Source organism: Gobio gobio, assembly GCF_949357685.1.
Source record: "Gobio gobio genome assembly, chromosome: 21".
NCBI classification, from domain to species: Eukaryota; Metazoa; Chordata; class Actinopteri; order Cypriniformes; family Gobionidae; genus Gobio; species Gobio gobio.
Genome location: NC_137117.1, coordinates 21,233,344 through 21,247,969, shown reverse-complemented (window position 1 = coordinate 21,247,969; position 14,626 = coordinate 21,233,344). Strand labels below are relative to the sequence as shown.

The 14,626-nt window shown below is 38.7% G+C and overlaps 1 protein-coding gene across 3 annotated transcripts in view; it reads right to left on the bottom strand.

The window, feature by feature from the left end:
* The window catches only part of casz1 (castor zinc finger 1), an 86,617-nt gene that overhangs the window by 63,556 nt on the left and 8,435 nt on the right, over window positions 1–14,626 (bottom strand). For 2 of the 3 annotated variants that reach the window (XM_079803152.1, XM_079803154.1), the window contains exon 1: window positions 13,270–13,741. The exons of the other annotated variant lie outside the window; for it this stretch is intronic. In XM_079803152.1, the coding sequence (XP_079659278.1) occupies window positions 13,270–13,318 (49 nt within the window). In that variant the 5' untranslated portion in view covers window positions 13,319–13,741. Of the gene's footprint in view, window positions 1–13,269; window positions 13,742–14,626 lie in introns of those variants that run through there. 3 annotated transcript variants of the gene reach the window in all.

Genomic DNA, 14,626 nt, shown 5'->3' with positions numbered 1-14,626 from the left:
GGTACCCGGGCCGCTCACGTCAGACAGGATATCTTCTCCGATGCGCCAGCACTTTAACCCGGCCTGTTATTAAAACTCTAATCTGTTAAACATGTCAATGTTAGCACTTTTAGTGTGATTAATAAAGCGAGACATAAAGCAAGACTCCAGAGTGCTGCGCAGGCCTTTCTATTGCCTTGGGTTGTTTCTTTTGTTGGATTTTTCTTTTTTCATTTCGCCTCATAAATGCTTTGAATTATCTACTCGTACATACGTAATTGTCCAAACAATTTCTTTTGGTATGCGCCCCACGTCAATCAGCTTTTGAATCTGAAACCAAACAGAAAATGTATTACCCTGAAAGACAAATATCGATGCTAACGAAGACATATATCTTCGCGGAGCAAACACGAAAAAAGGTTTCCAAGATGCTGGTATCAAATTGGCTTTATAGAATCTGAAACAGTGTATGTATGTGCTTGCAGAGAAAATAGGGTGATGCACAGCAACGGTACTGAGGCGGAGGGGGAGACTTAAAGGATGTGATTTATCTGAGCTTGATTGCGTGTTAATCGAGGTTACGTGTATTAAGTGGAATCTAATTGGAACAGACACTGGCAGCCTGACAGATCGACATGATGCAGATGGATTGAGAGAGAGAGAGAGAGAGAGAGAGAGAGGTGGGGGGGGGTGAGTGAGAGAAAAAGAGAGAGAAAGCAAGAGAGGGACAGCGGTGAAGCAAATATAAAGCTACTAAGAGGTGTTTTCCGAAAATAAATACAGGAATTCGTACATAACCTGTAGGAGTTGCTTTGAAAGAGACAAAAACTTCAATAATACAAATGCAACATGAAAGTAAAATGTACTTTCTTAATGCAGCTATTGCAAACGATTATTCTGTGCATGTTATTCTAAAGAAATTGAATTAAAATGTAACTTGCAAACGACTTCCTTGACTGATGACATCACTAAGACCACTAATCATGTATCCAATCACTTCTCAATGGTCGAAATCTACTTTTTGTTTCATTCGAAAATGCACACATCATTTTTTTTTTTACATATTTAAAGGGATAATTAACCCCAAAAAGTGTAAGTTCTACCATCACTGTGATTAATGTCGCTCTATTTCATTCTTCTGTGAAGAAAATGTTAAACATAATGAAAGTCAATAGGGACCAGTGTTGTTTTGGACCCCATTGACCTTCAAAGCATAAGCAAACCTTCTTCTTCAAAAAAAAAATCTTCTGTGTTTCGCGAAAGGCACGTCTGAAATGATAATGTTCATACAGCACCACTAAGAACTGGAAATATAACTAATCAGTAATTTGTTTTCTGAGAGCCTGGCGAGATCTGTGGCCCTTCTAGAAGACACAACTACACCACTCCGCTCTGGCATGCGCACTCCATGGCCTCAGTTGCCACAAACATTCATTTATGCTTTATTGGAAACAAGGGGAAAAAATATCCTCCCCTTCAAAAAAAGACCCAGCTGCTCCAGTACATCTCACCTCTGGGAGCCAACTGCCCATGTGCACTCAGCTCACCAGCTTTTTCTATCACAGAAGACAACTGGTTTGAAGGCCCTTGCTTTAAATCCGAGGCATTCACCCTATGACTGAGTGCCCTTTGCAACATTAGTCAGAAAAAAAGGCACAAGAGCCACACCTGTTGTGCCAAACAACTGCTCTCTGAAAGGCTACACAAACACGTAACAAATTATACCAACAGAAAAGGAGGGGGGTGAAAAATATCTGTAGCTGCATGCCAAATGCCGAACGGGAGGAGGTGGCTTTAAGGTTTCTCTCTGAAATGAGCGTGTGGACACAAGCCTGTTAACAGACATCGATTCCATCGGGTCTTGGACTCAGAAATGTCATTTGTAGTCATCTTTTATCACAACTGTGTTCAATAACAGGCCTGCGTTATTAACAGCAGCACATAACCGTCGTGGATGACTGTGTCCATTCGCATCCCTTCATTTTGCACTCGTTCTTGCATGATAATAACACGACTGGTGATGTGAATGATACCATTTTGTGCCGTAATCTCAAATCATTTCACGTTCAGTCAACCCAAACCCCCACCAAAAAATAGAACAACAATGAATTGATTGGTTTTAGGTGCATATAGTTGTGGTGAAGTTAAAACTGATTATTTGGAGTGCATTGTACAAGAAAATACTACTTCAGTCTTGCTGGCATGTTTAATTCAATGCGCAACTTGCAGTTTCTTTGTAATTATTTGTGATAATAAATATAAATAAGTTATTTAGTGATATCTAAACAATTTTACATTTTATACATAATTTCATGCCTTCCTTGGGAATCAAACTCATGACTTTGGTGCAGCAAGCTTTACGGGACAAAAAATAATATAGCAGAAAGACGCACAGCATTGTTTAGCGAAGACTAGAGAGAATAGACCCTCACCCGTCAACACAAAACGCTCAAATCGCTCTCGACACAGTCCCGTCACAGTGCCGAGACAAGGGACTGAGCTACTCTTCTCCTCCTTTGATTTGATGCATGCTGACTGTTACACTAATGGCATTAATAAGGACAAAATTACTATTTTGAAACACTGACTTTTCATCTTCCTAATCTGTTTGGCCATGTCCCTGCCCCCAGCCCTCCATTACGGGACCTGCGGATGGGTAGCCTTCCCATTGCTCGGTATGCCATGCAAATTGATTGCAACATTTTGAGAGGCCAAGAAGACTATGATCATTGAAATTTGACCCTCAGCTATTTTTAAGTGTTTGATTGAGATAGCAACTCATCCAGTTCAGCCCAGATTGGCCAGATAAGATTTCTCTTACTCGGGATATTATTGCAACCGTGCACTTGGCTTACAAAACCAGGTATTGCAACAGAAATATGCACATTTAGAACACAAATAAAGAAATATGGATATATATGTATTGTAATGTGCAAGGGGAGGGCTGGTCATGCTCCGCTAAGCTTTGAGCTCTAACATTGAGAGAAATGACACAGTGTGATCAAGGACATGAATTGCTCATTGATTTTTAGCGCCAGCTTAACTATCCATTCCAATTGATTTTAGCCCGGCCGGGTTATGCGAGTTATGGCACTTTTAATGCATCTTCTGTATGGCAGCTCACCACTGACAGAGAACAAATTCCGAAGCGCATGGAGGGAGAAAAAAATGTTGATATGTAAAACAACTTGCCAAAACATGCGAGTTGTTTTCTCTTCTTCTATCTTTTCTCTCGCTTCAGCCCTTTCTCGCCCAGTTCCTGGTTGGGAAACAGGCACATCATAAAAAGTGTACTTCAGTCTCTAATTATTGGAATATGTCAGTATTTTCACCTCAGAAAACCTTTGCTGATTACAAAATACAGGCAAAGCGATATAAGTCTGCTGAAATGTTAATTACAGCACATAGTTGCGCTTTGTGAGCCAGAGAGAAAGTGCAGAATATTCTAGGTGCACAGGAACCAAATAAAACCTTTACTGCCTCAACATGCACACCACATACAGTATACATTTCAGGCTGAGAATATACAGAGCCTCCTTACCAGAAGTGAATCAAGTTTCTACCAAACACATACATGTGGCCAAAACTTACATGAAAATGCAAAATATCCTTCATGTAACATTTTCTTTCCCTCTCTCCTTTTGTGCGAATTTACTATGAACCCAAACAAAAATCTTGGCCAAAATCATGAAATAAATTCAATTTAGCGGATCATTCTTATTGTCTCTCTTCTCTATTAGTGCTATTATATCATTTGCATCAATTATTAATTAAGCCTGGGTTTAGTGAAATAAGAGATAATGTGAGACATGCGATCCAATAGATGGGCTAAATGTCATCTGTCACAGAGAAACACGTTAAAATAGAGGCTCACTTTCCTGTGCAGGCTCGGCTTTCACCCTAGGGAGGGGAGATTTCTTTTACTTCTGCAAAAAACTGCTTTCAAATATCATAAAGTCTATTACCGCACACTCATTTCAGCCCTATCGGTTCAAGAACCTATTTAGTTTGAAGGACATTTCGTTCTGTTTTCAAATAGAGTCAGATTGCAGGCCGAACCGAAACCCTAAATTTCAGAACTAACATGTTCCCTTCTCTCACCCCACCTGAGACATCATATCTTTTCAATTCCCATACTAAGCCAGTGGCCTCATGAGACAGATTTAATGCAGATTTCAGCACAAATGGGACGTGGCCAGTGCCTTTCAAGCACGGTAAGTGAAAGTAGCCACCAGCGCTGCGTCTATAAGAGTGTCAAGAGTGTGTGGGTCAGGATGAAAGACAGGCTCCCTGTTAAAGCTGCGAGAGCTTTCAGCCATACGCTTGTTTCTCTTGGCCTCATTCATGCTGCGGCCAACGAGAGCAAACTGCACATTGATTCATTTCAACAGGATGAAAGGCTGGGAACATGCTTTAAACGTGCTCTATATGATGTCTGTGAATACAGAAGTTAGATAAAACTGACAAAACCTCTTTTCGGAAATACCGGGGGACATCCTCAATTGGAAAACGTATTTAAAAACATAAATAATATGATATAAAAATGATAATAATAAAAATCTGAACTGATGATTATGAATATATATATATATATATATATATATATATATATATATATATATATATATATATATATATATATATATATATATATATAATATTATGTGTAAATACTGTGTGTGCAGAACATATGCATACTGAAAATATGCTCTTCAAATATTTGCAATGCTTGAATATATCTAAGACATTATAAGGAAAATTTAAATATTTTATTTTAAAAAAATTCCATAAAAGTATGCAAGCCCACACCACAACTACAGCCTTTCTACCGCTCTGTTCTTTAACAGGCACACACACCTTTTCTGAAAACACAAACAGCAGGACAAAAACAAAAAAAAACTGAACATGAACACCCTCCAGCATTATTGATGATGTGATAATTCTTATTTTGCGCTTGTGTGTGTGCTTTGCATGACAGCATAATTAAAATATTTCACTTTTCCTGTTGATTCACTCTATTTGTGCACAGCAATGATAATGCTAGCACAAACCGTCTGCCAGTTACAACAGCAATGAGACACGTCATGGAAAACTTTATGATCTCATGTTCCAGTTAATCACGGTTTGAAAAAAGCGAAGTCCTTCACTCGTATTTACCTAAACCAGCTCACTTTGTGTAGCATTATTTTATGGGTTTGTTGTTCTAGCGAGAGGTATTATAACTTTGCATTCTTTCCCAAGGTCAGCTGGTGGCGTGACAGACACAATATTTGCTTATGGCGCTTTTCAGGTCAGTTCTATTATATTTACATCAAATAATTTTTGATAAGGGATGTAAAAGACCTATAAAACTGTACCATAAATGGGAGAGGTGTAGTTGAGAAAAAAAGTACAAAAGATCAACAGGTTTTTTTTTTTCATCTTTGACACGTTGTCATTTTTCTACTGAACCTTGCCGATCCATGCACCTAAACTAGGCCAACAAAGTGGGCACCAGCTCTCGTTTCTGCCCAAAGTACCTGTCTCTTATCTCTACAGCTCTATAATCACTTAACAAAGACTTGGGCATTTGCACAAATTAAAACATCAATAATGCACGAGTGCTTTTCAGTTTCTGCCACACACACCCCAGTGCAGGGGCAGCAGCACTCTCTCAAAATGTGCCATAATTTCGCCCCGAAAGACCTCAAATCCAGGACCAACCCACACCCCCTTGACTCAGGAGGGGGAAATAAAACGCAATAGATGATTGGGGGAGGGCATATTTTTTTTAAGGATGAGGGAAAGTGGCGCTTCAGTGTAAACAGCCAACACCCTTGAGTGGTGTACTTCCATAAACAACATCACCACGGCATGGCCACCGTTTGTCATTAGTGGTCTCGATGCGAACACAGACACAGCTTTAATTCAGGCCTGGTATTCTGCCCTATCTTTACATATCTAAATCGGCAAAGGCAAGTCTCTTATTTACAGGGATGAGAGCAACCAAACCATCATAGTCAGATGAAATATTGCATGTTAAATATGCATAAAAGGGGTCAAAACAAGTCCACCATGGGAGAAAAGGAGAAGAGGAAGGGTGGAGGAGAAAACACTAAAACTTAAAGGGTCCGAAGACGGAGTCAGGAGGTGTTCCGTACGAGACGGTCCGTTAGGACATGAATCTTGTTCGCCGTCTTCACATACTATCCACATACCTCCCGGCATGTATAGTCTATACCTTAAATAGGAGATAACCATTCAAATACTGCAGGATTTGTAATGTGTGCGCTTGAGCCAAATGTACATGTTTATGGACATTAAACACATTGGCAAATTCCTTCTACGGGCAAGAAGATGTCAAAGACAGACTAACTCATAGAGATTCACACACAGGCTTTTAAGCTGAGGTATTACAATTAAGTTGCTTTATTTTCCCCAACTATAATATTTTCATCTTTTTTTTCTAAACAGATTATTTCATGTTCAGAGCTAGTTTATCATTATTCCATTGTTTTTTGTTTTTTTTTCTCTCTCTCTCTCTCTCTCTCTCTCTCTCCTCCCGTTACCCTTGCAAACAATCCCCTTGTTAGCAAACTGTTAAGACAGGCGCTTGGTACACAAATTGCGCTCGACCAAGCGAATTTGTTTTGCAAGGATGACCTGTTTAATCATCTCATTTTCTTTTGCGGACGTTTATTCATCTGGTTTCCACGGTTACGGAGAACATTAAGGGGCTACAGTAATAAGGCTGGAGAGTCAAACAGGTAATAAAAAAATTAACGCCATTTTCCAGCAGCCGAGGACGGTCTCTGAAATGAATCAGGGGAGAGGGGGGCGCACACGCAGGTGAAAAGGGGCCTCCAATATTTCCAAACAATTAAGGGCCGGGCGGGTTATTTCACTCTGTAGAGAAGCTCAGATGGGCGTCCAATGGACACGACACCTTCAGAACAATCAGCGCTCTGCTGCTTTAAAGTCATAATATTCCCTTATTTATCATGATACTCTGATTACTTATCAAGACAATCAAAACCATCTAAATTACGATTATTAAATTATTTCTTCCCTCCTTTCTAAGATAAGATTATTGTTAGTTGCAGAAATACAGTTTATGGAGTTCATGAATCAGTTCATGTTGTAAATCTATATATACATAAATATATTGCAGATTGCTACAAAGACTACATTAAAATACATTTTTTTTAAGTCTTCCAAATCACTACAGAAAGTAATGTCTGTCTGTCTCTCTCTCTCTCCCTCTCTCTCCATCGACTTTGACAAATGTTGCCCCTTTGTACCAACCAACGAGTCTGACTATAAGCCAAATATAGAAAATTCCGGCACAATAGACAGGACAGGTGTTGGAACCCCTCTGAAAGGGTCTGAGCTCAGTAAGTGAGACTAACAAAATCCAAATATGGTATTCAAGGATAGCAGAGTACAGGCAAAATAAACAAGCCATTAGCATTTTCTATCTCTCCCCTACCTTGCCTTATGCTTTCAGACAATCCGCACATACCAGGGATCTACACCGCAGATTGTATAATGTAAGGTATAAAGGAGAAAAAAAAAGTTGCAAAAAACTCTGGGCAGACTTGAACAGGTATTTTCATTCTATTTCTGCTGGTTGTGCAAGCTGTAACATGGCATTTGTCATGGTTTGCGCAGTGCTGGAAAATATCTAAATCATGCTAGAACACTATTTAATGAAGGCTGCCTTCAACAACCCAACATGCCCTTTCATTCATAGTGTGTATGAATAGATTCATATGACATAAAATCGCACAAATAATAGCACACAAGCCTGGTGTCAGGTGACTTGTTTGCCACATAGCTTGTACAGAGTTTGACTCATTTCGTAAGTTGGTTGTTCCAAAAATATATATTGGCTGCAAAAATAGTTTGGACACTTTTTGACACTTCAAATTTGTCAACGTGAAACGCATTAGGATAACAACATATCAAACAAAGTGGAATCTGTGGATGCTTTTTTGCAGAAAACGTTTTTGCAATTACTACTAACAAACTAGTGTCAAGGTGATTTTTAGTCAATGTGAGTTCCCACAGGTTTCACACAGGTTTCCTAGCAAAGTAACAACAAAAGATCATCACCAACACATCAACTTTCTCAACCTTGAACAATATTTAAACATTATATTGTTTTATAAAACTTAAACTAAAACTGTATATAAACTTTATAAACACTTTAGTCAATTTCAGTGCTTTGATATATATATATTTTTATGCACAAGATTTGGTTTCATGTTTTGTTGTCTAAGGCAAAGACAGTCAGACAATTTGAAGTGTGTATGAAATGTCCAAATACTGTTTGGGAGTGGGACCACTGTATATAAATAAAATAAAATATAATCAAATAATTATATGAATATAAAACTTTTTTTTTAATGACATTAAAATAAAGCAAAAGCAAAAATTAAAATAAAATAAACAATAAATAAAATTAAAATAAAAGCAAAGCAAAGATTATTGAAGGAATTTAAGGATGGCCAAATCCACACCTGTTATCCAGTGTGGAAAAGTGGGAAGCCAGTTTCTCATTCAGATTAAGAGTATGAACACCTTAGCCACCCCCCTTTGGTCTTGAGCAGAACAGCCTTGAGACCCAAAACCCTTCTTGTAAAGACAGAAACCCCAAAAGAGGACACACAGAAGAGTCTGAAAAAGCTCTAAGCTCTAGCCATGAGACTGCCAACTGCTCTGTTAACAGCCTCTTAACAGGTGTTGGTCCAAGAACCATGTAATCCTATCAAGTTACGGAGTTAAAAAAAAAAATTCAGTCAAACAGCAAACTCCTGAGCCCCCTTTTGCTCTCTCTTGTTCTCTCTCTCCGCTCGGTTTAGTGTGTAGGCTGTGACAGAACGCAACAGCTGGGCTTCAGATTTATCATGTACAGACTGTAATTATTGCTGCTGCTGCCTGCTACTGACCCAAGTGAATAGAATGTCACAGGCAAAAGCACACACAACCAGAGGATTCACGGCAGGGAAGGTTTCGAACGCAAGCACCCCTGTTTGCAGTCAATTACCAGAGAGGACAGGATATCAGCTCTGTGGCTCTCTAATGCAAACAATCTGAGGAAAAAAGGCAACACCGAAGACGTTCATTTCCCTTGCTTATCATTGGGAGAATAAAAATATAGGAGGATTGTCTTTCGGGGGGTGGGGGGGTGAGTGTCGGTGGGCAAATAAAACTGCAAATAAGTGAATGTTTTCATGACTGATTAGACGAGGGGGAACTTGCTAATTTCACATGATAAACTTCAAGAGATTAATGTTCCATGCACACAGCATAGAGATTTCACATAAGACCACCGGAAAAGCAACGTTCTAATCTTATCGTCTGCCCCACCCTATGTGACCTCTCTGTTTGGGTCTGAGATAAGGAGCTAAAGACTGCTAGCGCACAGACAAACCATCCATCAGCTCGGGTCAATCGTTCCCTTAACTGCAATCCAGCCGATGTTCTCCGCTCCTGCCAGACTAAAGGAACTCGTCAGAGTGGCTGAAGCCTGTAGTGTGCGCTCAGCCGTCAAAGAGCGGGTCGCGGTAGCCTCTCTAACAACCCTGCCTGAAACCTGCCTACAGGGTTGTTCACACCTTAAAGACCCCTGCCACATTTAAAAGGATTAGTCGCCACATTTTGTACCGGCTTAATCTTCCTTTCAGACGGCATAATAAGGGAGCGCCGATAAGCGGAGCATGCAAATTTCATTCGAGGCCATTGGAGCTCAAGCTTTCAGACAAACAGACTAAAGTCTTCCACACTGTGCTAATTGCTTCTTCATATTCTTCTTTTCCCCTCTTATATGCCGTATCAGCTGCCGCAGATTATTTGTCTCCCCCACTTTGCATGAAATTAGAATTTCATGTGGAAGATCATAAACGTGAAATGAAGCCATTCTGCGAGGCCCAGCACATAGAGGAGGAAGATCTTTCCACAACTTTTGTAACCAGATGTGCCAAAACACGAAAACTCAATGTTTTGTCTACACAGAGTGGGAGAAAACGGATCATGAAATTCTCAATCGTGTGGCACATTTGTTGCAAAAGGTGAGGTAGATGGCACGAGATACTGTAGCAGCACTATGAGAGGCTTTTTTGAGATGCAAAACTTTAACCACAAGACCTGTGAGCTACCAATACCTTTAAAGTAATACCCCCCCCCACCTCTCTTTGTACAGTTCACTTTTGTTTTACTGAAAATGACTCACCTGAACTCTATGTTTATAACTGGATTTGCTTACAGCCAGGGAAATTACGTTCTGGGAAATTGTATCATTACTCAAATAATATTCCAGCTTATTCACAAAGACATAATACTGTGATATATTTGTTTACAATAATATGGAAAACGTTATCTAGTATTTTTCTTATTTAAATAACTTACTATAATAACATACTTTACTAATAATTTATATTTCATATAATTTTTTTTAATATATGATAATGTATATAATTATACAACAAAAACAGCATATTTTAAGAATAAAAAAAAACGATGGATATTTGTGATCAATTTATTATTCCACAACTTTTCTAGCACAGTATCAATTAGACCATTACTGTGTTTAAGTGACAGAAAGGTTTTGAAGTTTTAATTAGGGTCTGGTGTCTGCATGAATGCACAGGAGGAGAGGAGAAGAGAGACCTCATAAGCATTACGTTCACATGCTTGGAGATTGATCCGTTCCTGTATTAGCCTCCGTTATCATTTGCCCGACTGTGAGCTGGGGGACTGTTGGGGTATTAGGATGACAAAGTTGATTTTGATGGTGGGGGGCCGGTGACAGATCGGGAAACTCAAGCTAGACTCAGTCACCCTCTCTCTGTCTTTGCTAGCCTTTCTAATTTGGTTTACAAGACAAACATATATGAAATGAAACCAATAAATGCAAGTGCACTACTATAGAATTTAAATCTTAATTATATTTATATAACATTACATTTTTGTAATTAACTTGATATAAAAAATACTGTGTGAGATATATTAAAACAACATTTAAAAAAATACAGCTACGTGTAAATAATGACATAAATTAAATGTTATGCCATATTTTAATAATGATAAAAAAAGTCTTACAAAACGCATTTCAGATGTCCTTCTAAAAAGAGCTCACCTTTCTTCTATGTGATCTGTGCGTGTCATCAATTATAGATTAGAATTTAAAGAATATGCATGAGTTGACATGGCAACACTGATCACCCCTTCACTAAAGAGCGCTCTCGCCTCTCTCAGCGGTCGGGTGTGCCGAGGGTCCCTCAGGAAAAATAAGCATAAAAGGGGTTAAATGTGATGCCTAGCATCCTCTCCCCCTTTAATGTCCCCCCTTCCAAATGTACTTCAAAACTCTGTTAATCTGCGGCACACAACATTCCCATTAGCATAGCCCAGCCCCCTCATAAAAATTCCAGCTAGTTTAATTAAAAAATGTAAATTTACTGTCATCCGAAGAGCTGCAAAATTAGGACAGCAACAGCCTTTTTTATTGCTTAAGACATCAAATTGATTCGGTTGTTGCTAAATTGTGATAAAGGTTATTGAGGGCTGCAGACCTTGGGTTGATTTTTCCTCCTCATTTGATCCTATTTTGCAGATGAGTGGTAAAGGTGCTCAAAGTGGACAGAGGCTAAAACTGCTTTCACTCGCACAGGAAAAAAAAAAAAAAAAAAAGCTACTGGAGTAATAAAATAACTCCAGTCATCTAAAGAGAGGGCACACAGCAAAAATGACAACAATTTTAAAATCTCGGGTGTGTCTCATTTATAATAAGAATAAAACAGAAAGCAAAATATGATTCTGTTTCTGAAAAGTGAAAAGTTTCTGATAAATATGACATAATAAATCTGAAGACACTTCTGAAAGTTCAAAAGATGCTCTTTAAAAGAAGCCACGATGACATTTATTTTCACTTAATTTCATTTCATCTTTCACCATCTATCTTTTAGAACAAAGTGTTCGTTAGTGTCAAAAAAAATCTTTCTTGCCTGAGGGCAACAAGACATGAAGATATCACATCAAAACTCAGTAAAATTATCGATTGAATTTCCCAGCTATGACAAAACCTACTTTTTAAAATTCACTGATGTATGTGAGTATTAATTTTCCACGCTAAAAAGACAAATAGAGTGTGGTTATTGACTAGTCGAAGACCAAGTCCTATTTCAAAACAAAACAAAAAAGTGACATTTTGGATTTTGGTCAAGTAAAGAAATAAAATAAAAAATGATGTACATGATAAAATATCTATTTTTAAAATAAACATATGGCAGATACACACTACAGTATATAATCAAATAAGTGTCAAAGTGACGACTAAAAATGTACCCAAACAGCATGAAGTAAAACACATCAAAATCCAAACAAACAAGTGTGTGAATAAATACTATAATTCTGGACTAAATTAAAACTATTAAAACTAATACAATTAATTTCCAGGAACTCTATTTAAGACTAAACTGAAATAGAAATTCAACAAACTCAAATCACATAAGACAAACTAACTATGCTAGAACAGTATTTTTATTTTAAGGAACATATTGCAATTTCTGATTTTATAATAATATCTAAAGCTCCTAAAGCCAGATTATTTGCTGAGGAAATTAGGAAACAGGATGGGACAGTATGATATCAATTTCAATTCCATAATATCCCTAAATGGAGGAACGAGGAAAAAGGAGAGGGATATCATTTGTTCTGTTTGCCCTTACATGTGTCAAAACAACGTAACTACAGCATTTTGTTTATTCAGTCCCCTTGGCAACAAACCCCTAGGCCACGCCAGTCACTTCACTGATATTTTTACATGCCTATGTACGTTTATGCCACATCGGTGCGTCCATAAAGCAATATCGGCATCAACAAAAAATCCCCTGCACTCAGACAAACAGGACTGCTTTAATAAACACAGATATACGGGTTTCAAACATCGCTGGACGCCTGTAGGTAAGAGTGATATGCTGTGTCTAAATAACAGAGCAAATAAACTTGACCACTTCCAGGTTTAAAATGAAAGTAGTCTACTTAAATTCTTCCCCTCCTGAGAGGCATGAGTAAAGTGAGAAAAGAAAACACAGGACTCAGAGACAGAGTGATCGTATTAAACACTGCCATCTTCTCTGGGCTTGTCACACAGTTATAAATAAAGGTACAGTAAACTAACAGCGACGATCCACGGCATTTAAAACAACTTCCCTTTTCAAGGCATATTTTACATTGAAACACTCACCTTTGGACACACACACACACACACACACTCACATACAGAGGTTAGAGAAGAGGGTCACTTACCATATTCAGGGTAGTCGAAGTTAAATCCTGTCAAGCATGTAACTTTCATAATATTACTGAACTCTGTTTGAAAATCATCAGATGTAAGCTGGTCTGTGAGAAAAGCAAAACTAAAAGAAGTTGACAATAAACGCCTTTTTTGCTCTCAATCATGTACTAAACTCCTTGACATGTAATCTGTCAATAGTTTGTAGCAGTGATAATGCCGGCTGCCACGAGTGAGGTTGATTGGCAGCTTGGCTTGGCCCCTCCCTCCTGTGGTTTGACGGGGGGTAGGTGAGAGAATACAGAGCCGGCCCCTTCCTCGCCTGCTCCTCCTGCCTCTCTCTCTCTTTCTCTCTCTCTCTCTCTCGGTCTACGGTTCTGCTCCTGTACACACGCACACACACCAAGCAGTTGCCGATGTCTGAATAGGCAGATAGGAAATTACAGCAGTGGAGGAACCTGAGCACACTTTTTTCCTCCCCTTAGTGGGCTGGCCTTCCCATCTTTGGGCTCTTCTAGCCTTTCAAGTCTCTCGGGGAGGAGCCTTCCACGATTCCATGAAAATGAGGAGGGAGGGAAAACTCAAAGGCTCAGAGAAAATATCAAGCTCATTAGATATGTCAGTCGGACATTTTTGCATGTGATTCTGATGATAACAGCCAGCCCGTTTTAAAATGAACAAAGTGTTCTGTTTTTTTAAACCTCACATTGTGGGAAAGACCCTTGCTGATCTACTGTACATTTGACTATCGGAGTTCATTTTATGAGTGTTATTTACCGAAAACAGGAAGTTTGTGGAATATTGCAAAAAATAAAATAAAATGCATGTGTAAAATGTGGGTGGTTACATAAAAGAATAAAGGATATTTCATAAAAGCATATTTTAAAGTTGTCTCATAAATAAACAGTCATCAGTATTGAACAACGCTCACATGGCGGAGTAACCTTATCCTTGGAACAGTTGGTTTCATCATATTACGATGAAGGGGAAAAAAACCTACATGTCCCATCCCCCGTCCCCTTTTTCTCCCTCCCTTTTTCCCTCCTTCTCTTCTTCATTCATCTTTGCCTGCTCTCTATGTGCTTGTCCCCCTGATAAGGTATCAGTTTTCATTGTAATTTCAGGTGAAATGATAAACGGCAGCCGTTACCAGGTGACAATGAATACTTTATAAGACAAAGCCCTTATTTGCCTGGCAGTTTCTTCCGCTGTGGCATGCAAAAGCGCACCCGGACAGCATTTTTTCAGCATATTTTCTATCTAAACACAGTCGACTTTGGAAATATTTCCATTTGCAACTTGAACCGCAAATGATATGAGTAAACACCAGGCAGGAAGCGGCAAGTTTTGGCCAAAACAAAATGAGCTTAA